The sequence below is a fragment of the Prionailurus viverrinus genome, chromosome E2 (genome assembly GCF_022837055.1).
Source record: "Prionailurus viverrinus isolate Anna chromosome E2, UM_Priviv_1.0, whole genome shotgun sequence".
NCBI classification, from domain to species: Eukaryota; Metazoa; Chordata; class Mammalia; order Carnivora; family Felidae; genus Prionailurus; species Prionailurus viverrinus.
This window is the reverse complement of record NC_062575.1, coordinates 12112782-12136389: the sequence shown is the minus strand read 5'-3', so window position 1 is coordinate 12136389 and position 23608 is coordinate 12112782. Positions and strand designations below refer to the sequence as shown.

At 39.1% G+C, this 23608-nt stretch overlaps 1 protein-coding gene across 7 annotated transcripts in view; it reads left to right on the top strand.

Annotated features, from left to right (window-relative positions):
* The window catches only part of CNTNAP4 (contactin associated protein family member 4), a 251865-nt gene that overhangs the window by 150554 nt on the left and 77703 nt on the right, over positions 1-23608 (top strand). For 6 of the 7 annotated variants that reach the window (XM_047835764.1, XM_047835767.1, XM_047835768.1 and 3 more), the window contains 4 exons: positions 1194-1455; positions 9309-9458; positions 15382-15553; positions 22064-22170. In XM_047835764.1, coding sequence (XP_047691720.1) covers positions 1194-1455; positions 9309-9458; positions 15382-15553; positions 22064-22170 — 691 coding nt within the window. The remainder of the gene's footprint in view (positions 1-1193; positions 1456-9308; positions 9459-15381; positions 15554-22063; positions 22171-23608) is intronic. The other variant, XM_047835766.1, reaches the window with a different exon arrangement.

The following is a 23608-nucleotide window of genomic DNA, read 5'->3' as shown; positions in this document are numbered from 1 at the left end:
AAAATTTATGCAAGTCTAAGGTGTCTTGAAACTCTATTTTAAAACTGTTAGATGAGAAATAATACATGTAAATCTGATGACACAGGCATAATAAGAAAGAGCCAAAAATGTTTAAAAAATAATGTTGGGACGCCTGGCTGGCTCATTCAGTAGAGCATGAGACTCTTGATCTCCGAGTTGTGGGTTCAAGCCCCGCGTTGGGTATACAGGTTACTTAAAAAAATAAAAAATAAAATCTTTAAAAAAATTAAAAGAATGTAAGTAGTACATTGTACATTGTAGTATCCAAGAAAAAAGGAAAGATGGGCTGATGCTATAGAGAGACCATTCTGAGGAAAGCTAGTCCCAAAGAGACACAAACTCGTGAAAAATGCTTAGATTCGCTATTGGTCAGGTAAATGCAAGATAAATGAGAATGATATATCACTTTGGCATTTTGTCATTGAACCTGTGCAAATTTAAAAGATCTATAATACCTATTCCTGCCAAGGATGTGGGGACAAGGATATGCTTGTATATTACCGGTAGAACTGTGGAGTATTTTAACTTCTTTTTGGAAAAGAAACTGGAAATATTTATTAAAACATATAAGTATATATAGTTCTGCATTTAGAACCCTTTTCCGTAGAACTGAAAATATACAGAGGAGCATACCGAGTTATTTATTACAGTCTTTCTGGGAAAGACAAAACCTGGAAATGAGGATATATATATGGATATACATATATATATGAAATATGAAAAAATACAGAAGGAAAAAGAGTAGCTCGTTAATATTGGTTATGTTACGGGATGGATTAGAACCAAAGGCAGCAAAGGACGAAGGAGAAAAGCATTTTCAGCCAGAGCCCAAGGAGTAGAAATCCAAGAGAAGATACAAACAAAGAATTGGCTTAAATAAATTTGTACTGAATTCAGTCACATTGAGTTAGATGCCTTTACAGAAGTTGCGAGCTGGGGAAAAATGGATTTCACCCAGAGCCTAGGGAAAAGTTTGCCTGACCGTGCTGTCACTGGATTTTGAAGAACCTTTAAGATAAATGGCAAGGATTTGAATTTTCATGTTGATAGCCTTTTGTTGTTTTAAATCAAGGGTAATTTGAGATCCATAAACAGCCTTTGTGACACTTCAGTTTCTATTACTAACATGATGGGAGTCATTCTGAAAGCTTTTTCTTTTGCTTCATTCTCAGGGAAATGTGTCCTTTTCTTGTTCGCAGTCACAGTCTGTGCCTGTGACTTTTCTCAGCCCCAGGAGTTACTTAGCCCTGCCAGGCTTTTCCGGGGAGGACGAGCTGTCTGCTACTTTTCAATTTCGAACCTGGAATAAGGCAGGACTTCTGCTATTCAGTGAACTTCAGCTGGTTTCAGGGGGTCTCCTCCTCTTTCTTAATGATGGAAAACTTAAGCTGAATCTCTACCAGCCAGGAAAATTACCCAGTGACATCACAGCAGGTAATAAGTGTATTCCTGCAGGCACAGCGTATGGGTTTGAAAGATTTCATTATCTCTCTGTCCCTTTTCCATAAACTTTTATGCATAACCAAAAACAAAAACTAGTGTTTGTTTAATGAATGAATACTTGAGTTAATAAGATTATCAGGACTCTTCCTTCGAGGACCTCGATTCTAATTTCCTTTTAAGTGTGGCTTCAGCCCTAGCAGGTCTTAGTAACCAGAATGATAGTTATGGGGGAATAGAAATTTCCTTTCATGACCCTCTTCCCACTCCAGATAAATCCACATATTCTGAGGAAATGTGTTTTGGGAGAAATGCAAAAGACTTTGAAATGGGCCCAAAAGTTTACTGGGTGTCTTCATGGGAAGACTAGGCTTTGTCTAACATAGCTATTAGCCTAATCTGGTCTGTGAGAGAAAAGGAGTGTTTCTTGGATCTGTATTTCTCTGTCTGTGTGTGATGTAAAACCCAAGCACTTGGTCAAAGTAACTTCACTTGCTGATATATTCTGTACAGAGTTGGATATATTGGGGAGGATGAAAAGGTTTGTGCAAACTTCTCCATTTGGGTACCAGAGGGGATTCTCTCTACTTCTAGGCAATACGGTTATCATCTTAATGATTAGAAGTGCTATAATTAAGGAGACTGTATGAGTATTTGGAAAATTAATACCTAATTTAGGTCAGCGCTTTGGGTGAGGGATATTTTTGCCTCTTCATTAAAATTATGTAGTTCTTGACAAGGGATCTCCAGCACATTTTCATACACATGGAATAACACCCAAGCCAAGCAACTAGAGGTCACATTGGGGTGAGTTGCTACATCAGTTTAATAAATGATCTTTCAAAAAAATTGAAAGATGCCATTGTACTACTCCTCTGTGTTAACTCTGGCCAAAATTAATCGCATATGAGAGGAAAATTGGCAGAAATACAGTTGGAAGCTAAATATAGGAAGAACAAGTGTATCAACGGACACACAAATACCCAGTCTTTATGTATTGGTGTTCAGTCTGTCGCTGCAGTTTAAATGTGGGAGCTGGAAGTTCGATATTAAATATAATTTTTAACAGCTACTATGTTGTGACTTTTTCATGTAATGCTCAAAATGTGGTGGATTTGCAGACCCGACAAAAGGAAACAAAGGAAACAAATTAATCAGTGCCATCTAAATAATTAATAGGCTCCCTAAAATGAGGGCCCCAAAATGTAAGCTTGTCATTAATGTGTCGTTTATTGTGATTTATTTGACATTCTAAGAAGTGGTGGTATGCAGAGCCTTGTTTCAACACCTTAAAGAAACTGCTTCAGTACAGTGTACTATAGTGAGCCCCATGAAGCTGGTTCATTCTAAACACTTTACAGGCATGAATATGTAATAAATTACTAGGTGTTGAGTCTATATAGAATACTCTGATTTGAAAATCTTTAAATTGATATTTAAATTCCTATACAGTCTAATCCACGATGGTGTCATAGGACTCAGTGTAGTTGTTCTGTAGCGAATAACAAGGAGTGCAGACTATGGATGAACGATGAACGCCAGGCTAGGAGAAATTGTTGAACTTCACAGTACACAGGTGGGCCTTGACTTACCGACCCCCAACTCCCATTTTTCCCCGTTTCTCTTAAGATACTAATTTTTGCCGGTTTCAGTGAGGCAAGCACCTTTTGCACTTGAAAGGGGACTCTGTAAATGGTAGTTGGGTGGGTGGTTCATTTGTACAAGGTTCGAGAACTAGGTCATTTGTCAGAATGTATTATTATGACTCCTTAAAGGGAACCAAATACTTATTGGTGGATTGTTACCATATCATGTTGAAGCTTGCCATTTTATAAGGATGGTTCAATTTTTCTTAGCTACTAAGGTATAACTTCCCAATCTTACATGTTTTAAAGAATCAACATTTTTATCTTTTGCAGTGGCATAAAAATTAAATTATGCTGTGGAAGAACTGAATTGTTCAAATCTTTGAATTAGCAGGATACATTTTTAATGCGCTGTATAGTTTGGCACAATGTCACTTGGAATTCTTTGAAAATATTATGTCAACCTATATCATTTTGAAATATTAAAGATATTATATTAGTCTAAATCATAAAAGATATTAGCTGGATTACAGAATCCCTCATGACACAAAATATTTCCAGTCTTTGTCGCTTTTACAGATGTCAAAGCAAAAATCATCAGATGACATCAAGAACCCAACGCACAGTGTGGTTATATTTTCCTGTTTAAAGCAGACTCTGTATGGTAGGATTTGAGATTCTGCTATGATTTAGCATTTCTGCTGCTGCTTTTGCCTGAGGGTGAAAATCAGGCCTATAAACCAGCTTCTTGCTCTCAGGGGCAGGGCCTGGTGATGCGGGCTTGCAGAGTAAGAAATGTTTCTGGCATTTTTTCACTTACTAGACCTTCGCGATTCTTGTGACCTCTGCAGAGGCCCAGCCCTCTTGATTTGCCTAACCCAGGAGAAGGCCTGTGTCATTTCACCTTCCTCCCTTTCACTGTTGGACTCTTCCTACCTTTCAGAGGGTAAACCTGTCACTCTCTGAAACTCCCTCTTTCTCCAAAAGTGACCGGCACCAGGGATCTCCATATTTTCATCTTGACAAGAGCTTTCTGGAGGCCTGGAACTTTAGTTCTGGTTGGCAAATATAGCTAATGGATGAATATAGCTAATGGGTGCTCTGTTGACAGAGCACTCAAAGATATTTAAAAACGGAAAAAACCCTTCACTTGTTCCTTGAGCAATTGCCTATGTATAACTCCCTTTTGCACCTTCACAAAGTACCTACCCTGTCCAGCAGGGTCTTCCTTCTTTATACATCTTATTTCATGATGCCTATTCTCATCTTAGGAGCCAGTGATGGTGGCTAAGCTGTCACAGAATTTCTGTGGCAATTTAGGGCTGATTCCAGAAGATTGTACATGAGGAGCGGATATAAATCTTTTTCCTCTTTCTGTATTTTGTGAGACAGAGAGAGAGAGGGGGAGGGGAGAGGGGGGAGAGGAGGGAGGGAGAAGAGAGAGAGGGAGAGGAAGAGATTTCTGGTGAACAGCCGTGTTCTTCCCTATGACCTGCCATTCCCGCTTACTTCTTATTCTGGTCTTCCATCATTCCATTTAGCGTTGCCCACGCCTTCCACGCAGCCCACACCACACTACCTGTAATCAAACAAGTCGGGCTGAATGCTTATTGCAGCAAGGGGAGCACACACCTGGGGAGCCATGGGCGTGTCTCAATTTTAAGGTGTTAAGGGTGATTTATTGTAAGATTTGGGGCTGTTAGCTCATTTGGGGGGAGGCTTCAAGGAAGTGGAAAATTGCTCTGGATTAAATGCTGCTAGGAAGTGAGGGTAATTGTGTGATTAAGTATCTTTGTAAATCTTATCTAGAAGGATGGAGGAATGAAATAAGGTAATTGATGTAAAACAAAAACAAAAACAAAAAACATCCGTTGTCGTTCATATTATCCCGAGGAGGAAGTTTGGTAATTCTTTGGTTTTCGCAGAAGCCTTGTTATCGTCTATGGTTAGACAAGATAAGAAAGTAGTCTTGGCTTTTTTTGGTCCAAGTTCAGTGTGGTCACAGAGTTACCTTGTCTACTATTGGTATTCTATGAGATTGTGTTCAATGGGAGAGCTCGCTCTGAGTGCTCGCCAACGTCCCATAGCATCACCCGGCTGAGAGTGCGAGGCCATGTCCTGGCTGTTGGGGCGGCTTTTCTGTTTCTCAAACTTAATTATTTACAAGAGGAAAAAAGTAAAGGAACTGCCTGTCCTGCAGGCAGAGAAGAGTGTGGGTTTTGGAATCAACTTACCAGCGGGACACTACCTTGGGTGATTTGATCTTCCTACTTGAGCCTCATTTTCTCCATCTTTAAAATGAGAATAGCAATAGCAGTGTTGAAGATCAAATGGCACAATGCATGTAAGGCACCCAATACCTGTTATAGATACCAGTTCAGTAAAAACTATTTTTATTATCTTACTGTTATACCAACAACATGTCCCTCCCCAACTCAAAACTTATGAGTGGTGGGAGCAGTGCTAAAATTAGCATTTACTTACCTAATATCATGAACAAGAATGAGTGCAAATTCTATGATTTGTCACCTTCCATCCTTTTAAAGCGACGTGGTCTTTTAAGGGGCTCCCTCTCATCAGATCCAAAAGCAGCAAGGAGTTGTACACTTAAAAAAAATAGAATCTTGGGGTGCCTGGGTGGCTCGGTCAACTAAGCATATGATTCTTGATTTCCGCTCAGGTCATGATCTCACGGTTTGTGAGTTCGAGCCCCACATCAGGCTCTGTGCTGACAGGGTAGAGCCTGCTTGAGATACTCTCTCACCCCCTCCCTCTGCCCCTTTCCTGTGTGTGCACACGTGCTCTCTCTCTCTCTCTCTCTCTCACTCAAAAAAAATATATAAACTTTAAAAATAGAATCTATTTTTAAACTTTACTTCTGATGTTTTTTAAATTTATTTTTGAGAGAGGGCATGAGTGGGAGTGGGGGAGGGACAGAGAGACAGGGGAACAGAAGATCCAAAGCAGGCGCTGAGCTGACAGTAGTAAGCCCCATGTGGGGCTCGTACCCACAAACTGTGAGCTCATGACCTGAGCCCAAGTCAGATGCTCAATCGGCTGAGCCACCCAGGCACCCTGTAAAAAAGAGAATCAAATTTTAAAATTATCCTTTTAGTGTCTCCAGTTAAGAGAAAGAAATCAAATGGATTGTTCATTATTTCATTTACATAATAAATCCTATTGATGGGTAACAAGCCTCCTCATCATAAGTGAGCGGTGTCTGTTATAAGTGAGGTCTGAGAATAGCTTCCCGAAGTTTCCCCCACGACCATAGCACAACTTCACAACGTGCTAGCTGCCTAGGTGGGTGACTGAACTGTGTCAGATGACAGAATGGCTGTCCTGACCATCTTTTGTTCCTAATCTAAACTGGCTTCTGTACTAAGGGAAGAAATTCCCGAGCCTTTGACTTTACTCCTACGCATACCTCACCCAGCAGATCCCTGGAGCGCTGCTACTCAAAGTGTGGTCCCTGAGTGACACTCATTCGGTGAAATACTTGTTTCCAGATGGAGTATAAAAATTGGGATTAAGCTCTAAAACACTGCTGGAGCAATAAATTCTTGCTGCACCATCCGAGGCCAAGGTCGCTGGACTCGTATTTTATGTCTTCTTTATTTAATTTTTAGTAATTGATTTTCGCTGAGGTTTTGAAAGGATCAGTCCGCAGTAGATCAGAAAAGAAAATGTTCATCACCACAGGTGGCTTGGGAAGCACTGTCCTCGACCGCTAGAAAGCCTAAAATTAAATAAGAGCTGCAAAGTCGTGTCTATAGGCACACCCAGCCTTTGAGAGAGCTGATAGGAGGCACGTGGTAGGGGAGGGAGGGTGGGAGGTGTCTGTAGGTGTGACGCAAAGCTCAATACAAAGGCTTTCACTCTAAATGTATCCTCTTAAAGGAAGCTCTAGATGACAAATCTGGGGCATTTGATTTATTTTAGTCCAATCTCACACCGTCAGGGATTACATAACTCCTCAGTTGTCTATTTCGGAACCCACTCTTAGAAAAGGTATCTAAAAGTATCTAACCTACATTTTTCATTTCTCAGTTTTTAGGTCTTTCTCATTACCTTTCACAAACTAAACCAGTTGGGTCTTTGAAAATCTTTTCTCCTTCCTGGATGTAGTATAAAAATGAGCTTTGGTGCCCAGGATGAAATTTGCGTTACACTAAATAAATCCAGGGCAAAGAGCTTAATCGCCTAACAGAGCTTCTACACTTTTTCTGTCTGCAAAATAGCTGGTCAAAAATAGCTGAGGAAGTAAAGAAGTTGTACATTGTACATAGTAACAGAAAAGAGACCATGACCTTTGGGTTTAATAGAGTACTCATAGTTTAGTTTACTAATTTGATCCATAAAGTCATACAGCATTGAGTATTCAATGGATATAAAAAACCTTGATGGTTAATCCGCAATAGAGGTGCTTAGATTCCACCTGTCTGCTCATGTTCAACCAGCGACAGACTTAATTCCCTTTAAGAAGGAAAGGGCTAACTCATCTCATGGATTCATGACACAGGAGCTTCAGTGGGAGGGATGGGAGGTTATTTTTTAGAAGTGATGAGAAAACTTTGATTTTTGATTCGTGTGAATTTTGGTCATGTATATCATCTTGGGAAATCCAGGGAAAATATAAAAATGAACAAAACCCACAATTTTCCATGATGAAAAAATTACTGTTGATATATCGGAGTCGTTTCAGCCCTTCCCCGTATGTATACAAAAAAAAATAGGAGTATCCTTAGAATTGTATATATGGAGTTGATTCTCATTCTTTGCAGTAGTTCTATTGTAGAAAGTCACTGTGGACACTGCATTAACAAACACTGAGCCATCACTCCTAGAATGAATGGGGTTAGGTTCCTGTGACTTTCTGGTCACAACATTTTTGTCAACCAATCAATCCATAACCTTGTTTTATGTGTGATTCTGTTTAAAGATACCTTATTTCATATATATTGTCGATCCATTAACATTGAACTCATGGTCAACTGCACTATAAGCAATGGCTGAGTGAAGTTCATCGAGCATGTATGTTTTCTCTGTGAGACACATCACACCCTTCTTGCATATAGTAACACCAAACCTGTACTTTGTCACTAGGACTGATATCTTTTTTTTTTTTTAGTGTTTTTTTAATTTATTTTGAGAGAGAGAGTGTGCATGTACATGAGCGGGGGTGGGGTAGAGAGAGAAGGGGCGAGAGAGAGAATCCCCAGCAGGCTCTGCACTGTCAGGGGCTTGATCTCACCAACCCCTGGGATCATGACCTGAGCTGAAATCATGACCCATGTCACTCAAGTGACTGAGCCACCCAGGTGCCCCCTGAGGTCTTTTAAATTGCAAAATCACCAACCAAAAGCACAAAAAGTTGGAAAACGTGTTTACATACGACAGCTGAAACAAGTGTCATCTCCTTGTTTAACCTCAGCTGGAAACGTGTGTCCATCCACTCCGTTTTTTCACTCTTCTATATACGTTTCTGTGAATGATTCCAAAGATGCCCTGAGTATTGGTTTTGGGGTTACAGATACATTATGGTGACTTAGGTGGATTTGCAAATCCTATGCACTATGAGGATCGACTATGTAAATGTGGTTTTACACACTGCTTAATTTATTTATTTATATATTTTTATGTTTATTTATTTATTTATGAGAGGGACACAGACAGCATGTGAGCAGGGGAAGGGTGGGGAGAGAGGGAAAGGGAGAGAATCCCAAACCGGCTCCGTGCTGCCAGCCCAGAGCCTGACGTGGGGCTTGAACTCATAAAACTGTGAGAGCATGACCTGAGCCGAAACCAAGAGTCAGACACTTAACTGACTGAGCTGCCCAGGTGCCCCCATACTGCTTTATTTTTTAACTTTGTATTATATGGGCAAACTTTCAATATTCATTATAGTCTCTCCCAATATTTTTGTAATGATTGACTTGATATACTTTGCTAAATATATAAAATGACTACACACAAATGTAAAAAAAAAAAAAAAAAGCAGATAAGTCGTTTTATTGGGTTAGACTTTGCCCAGTGTTGGGGATTTTGTTCCCTTTATTGAGGCCCTCAGAAAGGAATCATATACCATTATCCCCAAGAGGGTACCCACTTGTCTCCTCTTCCTGTCTTTTGGTTTCCTTTTGTTAACATATGGAAGTGCTGTGCTTGATTGGGTGATGTATATATTGCTGTTCCTAACCAACGGCTTATGCTGTTCCCTGTTGAGAGATAACTCTTTTAACTGATTTTTATCTCCCCTAGGTGTTGGATTAAATGATGGGCAGTGGCATTCCATCTCCTTATCTGCCAAAAGGAATCACTTGAGTGTGGTAGTGGATGGCCAGGTGGCCTCTGTTGCTTCTTCCCTGGGGTCTGAGCAGACTTATTCAGGTGGCACCTATTATTTTGGAGGTAAGAGAAGAGGTCAGGCCATATGGGACACTGACCCATATTTGCAGTTACTTGCCCTTTTGTCCTGGAGATGTCATCATTTTAACGAATGTCAATAGTATGGAATAATGTCTCCCTCTCGTTGAGCATGGAAATGTTGAGTGAATCAAGATGGACCGACTGTGGCCTAAAAGGCCTTTCTTAGGGATGAATTTACTTATGTTTACAATTTCTGCATGAGAATGACTGCAAATAAGCCACCCTCTTCAGTTCTTACTTTCGAACTTTGTTATATTTTCCTAGTGTTAAATGGTTCTTATATGACTTTTTCAGATTTTTATGGCCTGGTTTTATTGCAGTATTTTCGTGAACATGGCTCTTAGCTCCTCTGGAGCATCCTTATTGCTTTCCTACTGTCCAATGCAGAAGGGCAATGTTATGCCAATGGCAAATAATCGAACTCAATTAGCCATAGAAACCTCTGCTCATCGCTAAGTAATAATGCACTGATACCGTGGATGAAATTAGGGCATCAACCTTCAACACCAGGTCATCTCTCTAAGAGAACAAAGACACATGAAGCGTTTACCTGCCCAGGGGATGTTTGATTGAACTAAAAGTTTGGAAAAGAAAACCTTGGAAATGGAAATGAATCTTTAGCGTGGAAAATGAAAATCAAAGGTGATTTGCCATTAGAAAGGCAAAGGTGTAAAACTGTTAGTAGTAAGACTTATTTCTAATCTTGACTTGGTATGTTTTTTATTGCTGCAATTTTGAATTTTAACAGTCCTTCTGTCTAGAATCACTTTTGAATTTGGTGGCAAGTAGCCCAATCTTTATTATTCATCAGTAAAATACAAATTCCTTTCTAAGAGTTGACAGTAAGCACACAGACCATGCATCATTCGTCTGATATTAACACTTTCAAACAAACACTTTCCATGCTACCCAAGGAGGGGTGCATATGGCGTTGTTCTGTGTTCCCACCATAACTTAAAGGGAAACTTTCACAAAGTCCAGAGCCCTCGATGTCCTACAATTGAAGAAGGAGGATGCCGTCAAATTTTTGCAGGAGGAACCCACGTGGGTGGCACCAACCTTGACTTGCAAGTGGAACGACAGTACATCTACAAAAGGAAAGATGATGGCGTCTACATCATGAATCTGAAGAGAATTTGGGAGAAGCTTCTGCTGGCAGTTCGTGCACCATTGTTGCTGATGAAAACCTGGCTGATGTTAGTGTCGTATCATACAGGAATCCTGGCCAGCAAGCTGGGCTGAAGTGTTCTGCCACTGGAGCCACTCCTGTTGCTGGCCACTTCACCCCCGGAACCTCCACTAACCAGATCCAGGCAGCCTTCCAGGAGCTGAGACTTCTGCTGGTTATTAATTGCAGGGCTGACCACCAGTCTCTCACAGAGGTGTCTTATATTAACCTGCCTACCATCACTCTGTGTAGCACAAACTCCCCTCTCTGCCCTGTGGACATCGCCATCCGTTGTCACGACAAGGGAGCTCGCTCAGTGGGTCTGATGTATTGGATGCTGGCCTGGGAAGTTCTGTGCACGTGTGGTGCCATTACCCACAACACCCGTAGGAAGTCGTGTCTGGTCTCTACTTCTACAGAGATCCTGAAGAGATTGAAAAGGAGGAGCAGATTGCTGCTGAAGAGACTGTGACCAAGGAGGAATTTCAGGGTGAATGGGCTGCTCCAGCTCCTGAGTTCACTGCCACTCACCCTGAAGTCACAGACTGGTCCTGAAGGTGGGCGGGTGCCCCCTGTGCCTGTTTGGCATTTCCCTACTGACTCGGGCGCTCAGCCTGCTGCTGAAGACTGGTCCACAGCTCCCCCTGCTCAGGCGACTGAGTGGGCAGGAACCAGCACTGAGTGGTCTTAAGCTGCTCTTCCACAAAGGCCAATGAAATGGAAATAAGGTGGATGGAAAGTAAAAAATTTCTTAAAAAAAAAAAAAAAGAGAACAAACAAACAAAACCCCCTACATAATCCATTACTGTGAATGGCAGCATAGTGGCAACAATCCCAAAAGATGTAATTGCCTTCTTTAGTGAGATTTGTGCATTTCTGAACCAACTTGTTTATTAAACCTCATGGAATATATGATTGATTTTCTGGCAATCCATAGGAGCACATTCCTTTAATAAATGGTAAGATCTAGAGAACAAATTAACTAAGAGCTTTCACTTCAACGGAAAAGATTTAGAAGCACTAAAAGAGATTTTAAAAACATGCATATTGTTAAGTGTGGAAAAAAAAAGACTAGATAAAAATGACTGGATTGGATGGGGCGCCTGGGTGGCGCAGTCGGTTAAGCGTCCGACTTCAGCCAGGTCACGATCTCGCGCTCCGTGAGTTCAAGCCCCGCGTCAGGCTCTGGGCTGATGGCTCGGAGCCTGGAGCCTGTTTCCGATTCTGTGTCTCCCTCTCTCTCTGCCCCTCCCCCATTCATGCTCTGTCTCTCTCTGTCCCAAAAAATAAACGTTGAAAAAAAATTTTTTTTTAAAAATAAAAAAAAAAATGACTGGATTGGATAAAAGTGTAAATCATGCAAATAGAATCATCATTCTTACAGTATTTTTCATCCTTTATGTTCATATTTAACAATGCCTACCTATTTTTGTGGAAAATTTTTATTGCTATTATTCTGTAATATTTTTTTATGGTGAAACCTACATCACATGTGCACTCTGTAATTTTGCTTGTTTTTATTATGATACACACCATTTTATTTAAATAAGCTTTTAATCTTTGAATAGTTTTAGATTTATCAAAAAGCTGCAAAGATACCCAGAGTTCCCATACCCCCTGAACCCAGTGTCCTCGGTTGCTCACATCTTACATCATGTGTGCATTTTAAAGCATATTAATTAGAATGCTGTGCATATCTACATGTGCATTTCCCAGCTTAGAAAGATAATAGTATCAATATCCATTTGTCCCTCCAGGGTCATGTCTCTTCTCCCCAGGTAAACACTGTCTCGAATTTGGGGTATTTCTCCCTCTCATGTTCTTTTTAACTGGCATCTATTGAGGTGTTTCTGAGTTCCTACCCAATATACTGTGGAATGTTCCATAATAAAATGCAATCAAGTTCTCGGTTGGTGTCCTTTGGTACCAGAACATTTTGAGCATGAGATTCTACTGATCTCATGCTCTGCAAACTGTAGAGCACCCTGACACTTCCAGGATTGGGAACAAGGGTCCAAAAGAAAGCAGGAGGCCTTCTGCTGCCCAGCTCCCCCCCCCCCCTCCTCTTCCCGGGTTTGTGCTCCAGAGACTAATAGAGAAGGTCCATCCTTCTGGAAGCTCACTTGGGGCTTTGGGCTGGGAATCCTGGATTCCAAAAGTAGACTGGAAGGGGAGTGGGGTGATCATCTCTTCCCAGTTTTCGCACTGGATGCCCTGAGTCCGAAGGCAAACTGTGACAGTTGTTGACCCTACTGGACCTTCGGCTCTTTGTGCATGAGAGCCCCCTGTATTACTAGGATCTGCTTTATCTAGGTGGAAGGCGCTTCCTAGGGTGTTAATTCTTTAGCCAGTTTATCCTCAAGTGAATAAATGTCCCATGTTCTGAGATGGGATCTTATAAGTTTTCTTCCATTTGTGTCTCAGTTCAGCTGCAAATTTCCGGTGATCTTATCAGCCTACAATCAGCCTAACATGGCTGCCATGCCCCACTGTTCCACCAGCCCGCGTTGTACGTCCATTCTAGGCCCATCTTGAGAGTGACAGTTATATTGGGAGGGGGGCTGCTCAGAAACCACAGCATTCTGCATATGCCATGCCAGATCCCATTATCTGTCCGTCGTTCTCTACTCTTTCTCCCCCCAGCCCCTGCTGAGTGCTTTTCACAAATTTGGACTGCTTTGTGGCGCATTGTGCCCAGCTTTTATCATTTATAAATTATAAATTTTAAGTCTGGGTTGAGGACAGATAAATGCCTAATTTCTGTATGTTGACCCATGTGATCTTTGTGCTAAAGAATAACACACTGTGCGGTGCAAACTGGAGGCACTAGACCGTGTGCAGAATTCTCACACCCCCGCTTGTGTAAATCAAACATTATCCATCCAGTGAACAGGCTAGACCACCGTGAAGTCAAAGCCAACATCTTACTTCTGGTGCAGTGACATCGAGTGATAATTTATCTGTCATCTTCAGAAGTGCTTAACATGTCGACTGCCTCCAGGAATGGATCCATCCATTAATTCAACATTAAGTATTCCCTAGAAATCTTCATATTTTAAAACTTCCGTCTCAGACGGGTTCAGTGCTGAACCTCTCCTTGCTATTGCAATATATTCACTTGTGGGTGCCTGTTATCATAGACTAATGAGACTAACCTGGCTTGAACCTTTCTTTATTCTTAGAATCTCTTGCTTATTAAACATCGTAACTAGGAATACAAAGTTCCTCATGGTACGACAATGTGCTTTCTGAAAGTTCCATCATCTTTCTTGGTGACTGAGTTTGCTTAGTTTTATTCCCTGCAGGCATATTGCAAAATTTATTTTATTCTGAGATAGTTTGAAATGTGTCAGGAAACACTACCTGGAGAAAAGGAGATTAGCAGAGCTGTTTATATTCCTGGCATATTGTAGTCACCCCCAAATATTGTTGAACTATTATCGTCTCAGTTGTTACTTTAACATTCTTAATTGGTTAATAAGTCATCTAGAAAACATAGCGAGGTTATAATAACCATATCCTATACCACAGAAGAATTTTAAGCACCGAAAATGTGTGTAGTGGCCTGTGCAATAAATTGATACTCAAAGAGCATTCATCACCTTTTCTTGATACGTCAAACTTGAAACTTCAGAGTCTCCCTTGGTCAAAATATAATATTTCAGTGTACCTGATAATAGTTTTAAATATGAATCCTGGTCTTCACTTGCCATATAAATGGGTTTTGTTAGGAAAACAAGCATTAAATGGGAAATATCTTCAGTCACAGTATGTAATTATAATGGAAATTCTCAGGTAGAAAAATAGCGTGGATTGTATTGGAATTAGGAAGTTGCTGATTCATTTCTTATTCTTCGAAACTGTAATAGTGCTTGACAACCATAACGGCAAAGAAAGATTAATGAAAAATACATAAGTATAATATATGTGCTCATACTCCATAAAATTATTTATTTCACTTGGATAGAGAAACACTTAGAACATCATTAAAACTCAGAGAGTAATGGTTAATATTATAGTTCTTTATTATTTAAATAATTAGAAACAGGGCTTAGGTAAGTGTTAGAAAAAATCAATATAAATGGAACATTCTTTTATGAATCAAAGGAGAAATAAAATCACAGTGAAATGTTTTTGACATTAAGTCATTATGATTTATTAAAATGCATGTGTATATGGCTTTTATATGCATATAAAAATAAAGTATTTAATTACATAGATGGTTGGTAATTTTATCCCAAGTCAATACAACTCCTTTCCCAAATAGTTTCAAATACCAAGGTATTTCATAGTTCTTGATTTATCTTTTCTTATGTGCAGTGCACATTTTGAATCTTTATGCCTTTTTTTGCATTCCAAAAGACTGAGTTCCTATGTTTAACTGTAATACATAATTTAATATTATGTAATAATAATATACTATAATAATTGTATGATAATTACTGTAACATTATTTCGTAAGAATCCTATGGTAGTAATGAGAAATACTTTGTATAAATTGCAGTTTGTCATTTAGATCAAACTAATGATGACTGCAAGGGGCTCTTCCTCCCTCTTTTAATTTTAAGAAAATAATCAAATGGCTACTTCTTTTCTTTTCTTTCTTTCTTTTTTTTTTTTCATAATGAAGCAGTCTATGGTACTAAATCCTGATTGATTATGATGTATCCTGACTTGTTTTGTTTTGTTTTATTTTGTTTTGTTTTGTTTTGTTTTGTTTTGTTTTGTTTTGATCAGGTTGTCCTGACAACAGCTTTGGATCCAAATGTAAAAATCCACTTGGTGGATTTCAGGGATGTATGAGACTCATTTCTGTCAGTAACAAGGTGGTGGATCTGATTTCAGTTCAGCAGGGATCCCTTGGAAACTTCAGTGACCTTCAGATAGACTCATGTGGAATCACAGACAGGTACAGATCTCATATTTTCTTTAACTTTGATCCATCCATTTTCAAATGCTTGGCAGCATATTAAAACTTATATATAAAATGAACATGTTTTAAAACTCCCTTTCCCACCATCACCTATTCCACAGGAAATGGATGATACTCACATTAGAAATAAGAAAAATATGCTTTTAGTTTTATGCTTCGTGTTTCCAGGGATAAAATTTAGGTGGGAGACATGTGACCATGTTATTTATATGTTAACATGCTACCGATTTACAAAAGGTAATGTTGATGCTGCTATAACTTTTATTTATTTTATTTTTATTTTTTAATTTGCATCCAAGTTATTTAGCATAGTGCTGTAATGATTTAAGGAATAGATTCCAGTGATTCATCCCCTATGTATATAACACCCAGTGCTCATCCCAACAAGTGTCCTCCCTAATGCCCCTTACCCATTTACCCCATCCCCCATCCACAACCCTTCCAGCAAGCCTCGGTTTGTTCTCTGTAACTAAAATTCTCTTATGTTTTGTCCTCCTCCTTGTTTTTACGTTATTTTTGCTTCCCTTCCATTATGTTCATCTGTTTTGTATCTTAAATTCCTCATACAAATGGAGTCATATGATATTTGTCTTTCTCTAATTTCACTTAGCATAATATCCTCTAGTTCCATCCACATAGTTGCAAATGGCAGGATTTCATTCTTTTTTATTGCCGACTAATACTCTATTGTATATATGTACACCACATTTCTTTATCCATTCGTCAGTCAGTGGACATTTGGGCTCTTTCCATACTTTGGTTATTATCAATAGTGCTGTTATAAACATTGGGGTGCATATGCCCCTGTGAAACAGCACAACTGTATCCCTTGGATAAATACCTACTAGTGCAATTTCTGGGTCATAAGATAGTTCTATTTTTAATTTTTTGAGGAACCTCCTTACTGTTTTCCAGAGTGGCTGTGCCAGTTTGCATTCCCACCAGCAGTGCAAAAGATCTCCTCTTTCTCTGCATCCTCGCCAACATCTGTAGTTGCCTGAGTTGTTAATGTTAGCCATTCTGACAGGTGTCAGGTCGTATCTCATTGGGGTTTTGATTTGTATTTCCCTGATGATGAATGATGTTGAGCATTTTTTCATGTGTTAGCCATCTGGATGTCTTCTTTGGAGAAGTGTCTGTTCATGTCTTTTGCCCATTGCTTCATTGGATTATTTGTTTTTTGGGGTGTTGAGTTTGATAAATTCTGTATAGATTTTGGATACTAACCCTTTATCTGATATGTCACTTGCAAATATCTTCTTCCATTCTATCAGTTGCCTTTTAGTTTTGCTGATTGTTTCCTTTGCTGTGCAGATGGTTTTTATTTTGATGAGGTCCCAATAGTTCATGTTTGCTTTTGTTTCCCTTGCCCCCAGAGACGTGTTGAGTAAGAAGTTGCCGCGGCAATGCCGCTATAATTTTAGACGAGTATAAATGTATCAAAAAAATATCATTAAACTCAATAAATTAGTACATTCTAACAGTAGTGTTGATCTGCACGTACCAGTAAGTCAGAGACCTTTGTGGCTGGTTATCAAAATGTCTTTTGCTTCTCTGACAGCTGACTAATATTTTCAGTGGCATAGCAGTTTAACAGTTGCTCTGCTCCTAATGTGTACCTTTAACAGCACATTACTGTCTTCTCTGCAGGGCAAATAAAAAGGAACCCTCCTTTGGAAAAGTTTGGAACTATAGCATTGATCAAGGTATAAACATGATCCAGTAGTTTCATTAGGAGCTCTAGTACAGGACATGGTAGCATAAGATTTGGGAGTTAATTGTAGAGGACAGGTAAATTTTAAAATAACAATTGATAGTTAATAATTAAAAAGTATTTTTAGGCCTGGGCAACTATAGCCAAATAATCTTGCCAGTCATGTTTTAATATGAAGGTTGTTAATTTTAATTATTGAGTTTAATGGAATGTCATGGTCATTGCGGATAAAAAAATTAAACATTGTGACAGACTTAGCTCCTACCCCGTAGAGGTGTTCAATATATATTTTGAATAAATATAAATACTGAGCTTTAAAAATTACTTTTTATTTGCATGAGACATTTTATCAACATAAACGTATATATTATATCTGTTACTATATATGATGTGTGTTATATCTAATAGACTGTTAATCTGTCAGTGTCTGTGGATCCTGTTTTGAACACTAATAGGTGTTGTGTTGTATGTAGAAAAAAAGTAATTGTAATCTCATTTAACAATGGATTAAAAGGCCATACTTTCCTCTTTATGAATTTGCATTTATCTATTTAACCCAATTTGTAGCTAAAATAATTCTTTCTATAATGAAAGATGATACGTAAAGGAAGAATTTAGACAGTAAACCTCAGTTGGCTTGATTTTGGTACTAAATGACAGTGACCTTCTCCATAGTTACGTCCACATCAGCTCTAGAACCTTAATCCCCGTTTGGGGAAGGGCATGCCAGCTCTGAAGAGGTAGGGCTCACTTCCAAGTGGCTAACAATCATTAGGATCTGCGGGGAGATTCAGTCATCCACAATCAGTGATAGTCGTGTTAACCATCTTAGATTGTAGACAATTCCTTTGGTGCTGGTGGATCCACACTTCTCCAAACTGGGTTTCTCCGAAGCTGCCATTTTACCCGAGGAGGCTGGATTGCCTACTTTCTGGAGATACACACTTGTAAAACAGAGGACTGTGGTTTATAGCACAGTTGGAGAATGTATGGTTTTAGTACCACACTTTGAGAAGACTTTTCAGAAAGAGTGAGCAAATTGTGGATAGATTGTGGCTATACATGCTTTCTTTTTTAAAGAAAAACGTATGACTAATAGTAGCCCTAGCAGTATTAAAAATAATAGCAAAAATCAAAGTAACTTTTATGTATGTTTACCTTTTAAATTTCCAAAAGTATTTCTCAACTCATTTTCTTATATTCAGAAGAAAACGTATATTCATTTATTTTGGTCGTCTATGCTATGCTTATTGACATAGCTTCCAAGCATTATTAAATAAAGTCTCTTTTTTTTAAAAATCTGTTTACCAGGCTGTATTCTCAGCACTTAACATGAATTAGTATTTAAGTCTGTGAGTTTGAGTGACTATGTGTAAGGATGATGCAAGAGTGTAAGGAGTCTGGGAATGCATGTGTGAATGACCTACAAGTGTGTGCACGTGTGTGGGAATAGCGTTGATGTGTGTGAGTGTGTGTATATGTACAAGTTAGCATGTGAGGAGCTGTGTGGCGGTGTATGTAAGGATTTGCATGAGTGTGGGAGGTGCTTTTGGATATGTGAGTAAGCTTGTGAATGTGTACGTGTGTGAGAGACTGTGTGTAACAACCATTCTAAAATGAATTTTGCCTATTTATTTTTTAATGTTAAAGATCTCATTGGGTATATTAAATGATTTATGAATTGGACAGGGTCCCATTTAGTAGATAGAGGGGCACTCCCTAAAATGAATTTTAAATTAATTAATGTGTATTTAAAGTAATCCTCACAAAACACCCTTAGAGTCTCTTCCTGGTAGTGTTTGTTTCTTGTAAATCTGAGAGCAGGTGCACAGAGAGGTGAGGTTGGCTAAGAGGACGCAGCTCAGGAGAGAGCCCACATCCGATCTCAGCTCTCTGGGGCTGGCCAGGTCCCACTGAAATGTCTGCCTGCCAAACTGCACAGCCCCCTGGGCGCACATTCACATCTATTGTGGTTCCTATTCAAGCTACATATAATAAACACATAATTTGATGATTTAATACATTGCAATGAAAAATAAACAGGAACATGAAAAATATACTTAAAAATCTGACAGGAACTTAAGCAAATGTAACTCCTTTTTTACTGTAACTTTAAGTTGGATCAGATCTACATGTAAAGGTGTACATATATTTACACATGCTCACACTCACCTTTGTACGGTCATTCGCACATACTCTTTACACACAGACGAACAGCCTCTCATACGTGTGTACACATTTGTGTGCTCAGTCACACACTTCCAAAGCTTTACCACATCCAGTCTTTACAATACACTCTTTATTTGCACATTCTGGCACCTCCTTACTTACTAATCCACGCACATGCACACACACATGCGCACACTTACAAGAACATTCCCACACCCCTTACATACTCACATCTTCCTTATCCACATTCACACACGCACACTCACCTAGAAGCCCTGCCCCTGTCCTCTATGGACATACAGGGGAAGTGACCCTAAGTCAGAAATCTGGGTGCCTGAGGGCTGAGGGAGGCCAGTCCCTCGGCGAGGTGAGGACAGAACCACAAAGGGGGCTGCTGTCCGTATCCCCTGCCCATTATGAACAGTGAAAATAATGACAAATATCAACAGAAAAGTGTCGGAGGCTACAGAGAATGACTAAGGAAAGAGAAGAGTGTAAATTGTTTAGAACACTGAATGAAAATCAGTCCTTCACTCTACAATGTAATTTGCTGTAGGTTACTTACTAGTTGTCAGGAGAGGCTACTACGCGGTGAATTTCAACACCACCCACAATCCAGTCTTCACATTGTACTTAAAAAATGCGAAAAGTCAGGTCTAACAAGAATCAAGGAAAATGAATTCAATATCTTTCAGCAGCAGCAAATCAGATAGAAATGGCACATGTATCACACTGATTATTCATTCTTTAGAATCTTAGTTTATAGCCACTTATATCTGCTCCCTTTTAAAGCATGGCTGAGGTCCGTGAGCCTGCTGTCCTTTTCTTTTCTGATCACCAACTAGGATTTTTCATGTTTTAAGTTTTTTAATCTACCTCTTTCTTCTAGATTGTTACTGATCTGAAATGCTTAAAAAATACGTACAGCATGAAACATTCTTGAATGGATTCCTGTGAATCTATAAAAATACTAAAATATATATAAACTTAATTGGCATAGAAAGATGCCCACTATTTATTTGTGCATCCTTAAGAAGGAGGTTGGAAAATAACATAACGATTTTATTTATGAATATAATCACACACACAAATGCATATATGCGTTTATATATGCATGCGCATGCATGTATATATTTGTAATGGTGATTTTTATATATGAGATTATAAACCATATTTCTCCTCTGCTGTGTCCTGGGTTGTTTGATTTTTTGTACACTGGATATCTGTTTTTTATAATCAGGAAAAATCACTGGCATTGTTTTCAGTTAAAATTGGAGAAATCCTATGAGCAGAACACGAAGTTCCCATCCTTAGTTTTAATAAAGGAGGTGGCAGAAACCCCAAGCATGAATATATTCTTGATAGGCTTTGCAGTTTAATTTTTTGTTTGGGAGTAATGGAGAGCATTTCAAACTTTGGTCTCAATAGATCTTTCCATATCAATACTGAAAAGCATCCATAATCTGATCAGGGCTCTTCAGGTCGATACCAGAAGCTCCCCAAGTTTTTTGGCCACAGTGCCTTATATAGTTCAGTAATTTTTTCATAGTGTTCCAAGCCAGAAGATATAACTAACGCCTTCATTTAAGATGTAACTTAGGTCCAAACAACTTTATAGATATGTCCTAAAATTTAGTAAGCCTTTGAAAATGGAATATACATACATAATATATATTGTAATTTATATATGTAGATTATATATATATGTGTATATATATATATATATAATTTGAAAAATATTTTAATTTTATTTTGAATTCAACACAGCTACTTCATAATTACACGTGTTTACCTGTTGAGTATTGCACAACTTTTCAAAACTTGGGATCAGGTCAGACACTGCCACCCTCATTTTTGTTCAACACTGATTTCACATGGTTTCACATGGTTTCAGTTTTTTAGCAACTACTGAAAACCCAGGTTCTTAAATATGGGACATCATTGAAAGGAATGTATTATGATCTAATGTTGACATTGAACTACCTCAAGCAGGAAATTGTGCAAGTTTGGGCAGATATTGAGTATGCCTGTATTTCTCTGGAAAAGTTCAAATATCCTGGGAGCCCCTGTGAGTTCCATTCAGCACCCTAGAGCACCCCAACACACTGCTATGAATTTGTGTGCCTGTCCAATGAAACTTCAATATTCCTAGAGGTATTCACTCTACTCAAAAAGTGAATAAAGATGTCCCTCCGTCTTACTTCCTTCTTTTCTTCTCTCTTTTTTATTCTTGTTTCTTTAAATATTCAGTGTAGTAAATCAATAAGATTGAGTGTTGTTATTTTATGTAAGCTATTGGTATTTCTGGCAGCATATTGAATTAGTGTTATGTTTATTTAGGGAAAAGAAAGTGCTCTGATGTAGCAGGACATGTTGAAAATTAAGCAGTCACAACCAACGAGAATTGGTTGAAATCTGATGCAGCTATTGATCTAAGGTTTGGTTCTGTGATTAAAGCACCTTAATGACAGACTGAATAACCATTAGTCATGTTAAATTTACCCTTTCTGGTACTGTGGACATTCTTCTCTCACATGACCATGACCAACAGTTTATGACAGCTCAAAATGAAAAGTAGTGATTGTATCTGCACCCTTTTGTAGGTGTTTGCCCAACTACTGTGAACATGGCGGTGAATGTTCCCAGTCCTGGAATACCTTTCACTGCAACTGTGCAAACACTGGCTACACGGGAGCTACTTGCCACAACTGTAAGCCGAACACACTTGCTTCTTCTTGCCTCTGTTCCGATTTCCTTGTTCCATTTCCCTTTTTGTGGCTGTGCGCATGTATGTCCGTGGATTGGAACGTGCAAGACTGAATTTTAGCGTCCAGTTGATTCCTAGTTTATTTTAAATCCACACCTCTTTGCACAGAGTTGTCGAAGTAGCTTATAGAAATAGGTAACATAAAACAGGATAGAAAAGAGTAGGAGAGCTGGCAAAGGAGAAATGTATATCGAAAAAAAAAAGGCAGCTAAGGATAAATATAAATAGTGAATAAACATAGATAATGAATAAATAATAAATAATACAGAATGAGTAATCCTTAAATTCTCATAACCCCATTAGTGAGAATAATGGAATAAGGATGGCAGGTAACGATGTTAATCATAATAGTTCATTTTATTGAATGTTTTCTAAATGCAGGTACTGATATAATATTTTATATGTCCCAGTTCATTGAATTCTGATGTTCCAAATTCACTGAATTAGTAGGTTACTATTATCATCCCTAGTTTACTCATGAAATATCAGAGACTAATCACCTTGCCCAAGCCTCCTTCAATAACTGAGGGACACTGAGTATGTGAACACTTGGAATTGTGCTTCAGAGCCTGGGAGCACAACCAATAAATACTCTATGTATATTATAAACCATGCAGTTTTTCTGATGAAGTGTTTGCGTGCATTGTAAGTAAGACTCATATGCCATTTTGACGTCCGCTTTTTCCGCACATAGGATTGGGAGATCTAAACGCCCATTTTTCTCTCCCACTTTTTCACATTATTACAGACACTGCTGAGCGGCTTCTCTCCTACTACGATGTCCCATAGCCTTGACTTCAGGCGAGGGTGTTCTATGCAGTCATCAGTCTCTCCATTCGCAGTCTCTTCACCTTGTGCTACTTTGTACTCCTGTCGGAGTGGAGAGTTAGCATCCCGGGCTCCCAGCCCTGCAGGTTCTGGAAGGGACCCTCAGAGGTCCTGATTCGGGGCTGACGAGGGCGTGAGTGGGAGGGGCTCGTGGTGTCACCCTCAAGCCTGCACCACTGCAGCCAGGGTCATTCTTAGGCATCAGCTTATCTTCGCATCATGAAGGAGGCCTACTGTTGCTAAGGCCACGCCTCACTGTAACTAGAGACCAAGTTACTTGAGCTAGGTCCAGTAGCAGAAGGCCAGTCTAGTTGACTTTTTCTCATCCGCCATCTTCCTAATTGTAGTAACTCCCAACAAAATGCTAATTCAATGTGTTTTAATTGACCCTTTGTTTGTAATTGTTATGAATGACTGAATCTAAATATTTACATTCTGAGGGAAAAAACTGGTTGATAAAGTATTTTTGTTTATGGCCACATTTTGCTCTAAGCATAGAGTTAACTTACTAGGTTCTTGAACAGGTAGGTCCAAATGGAGCTGAAGGGTTTGG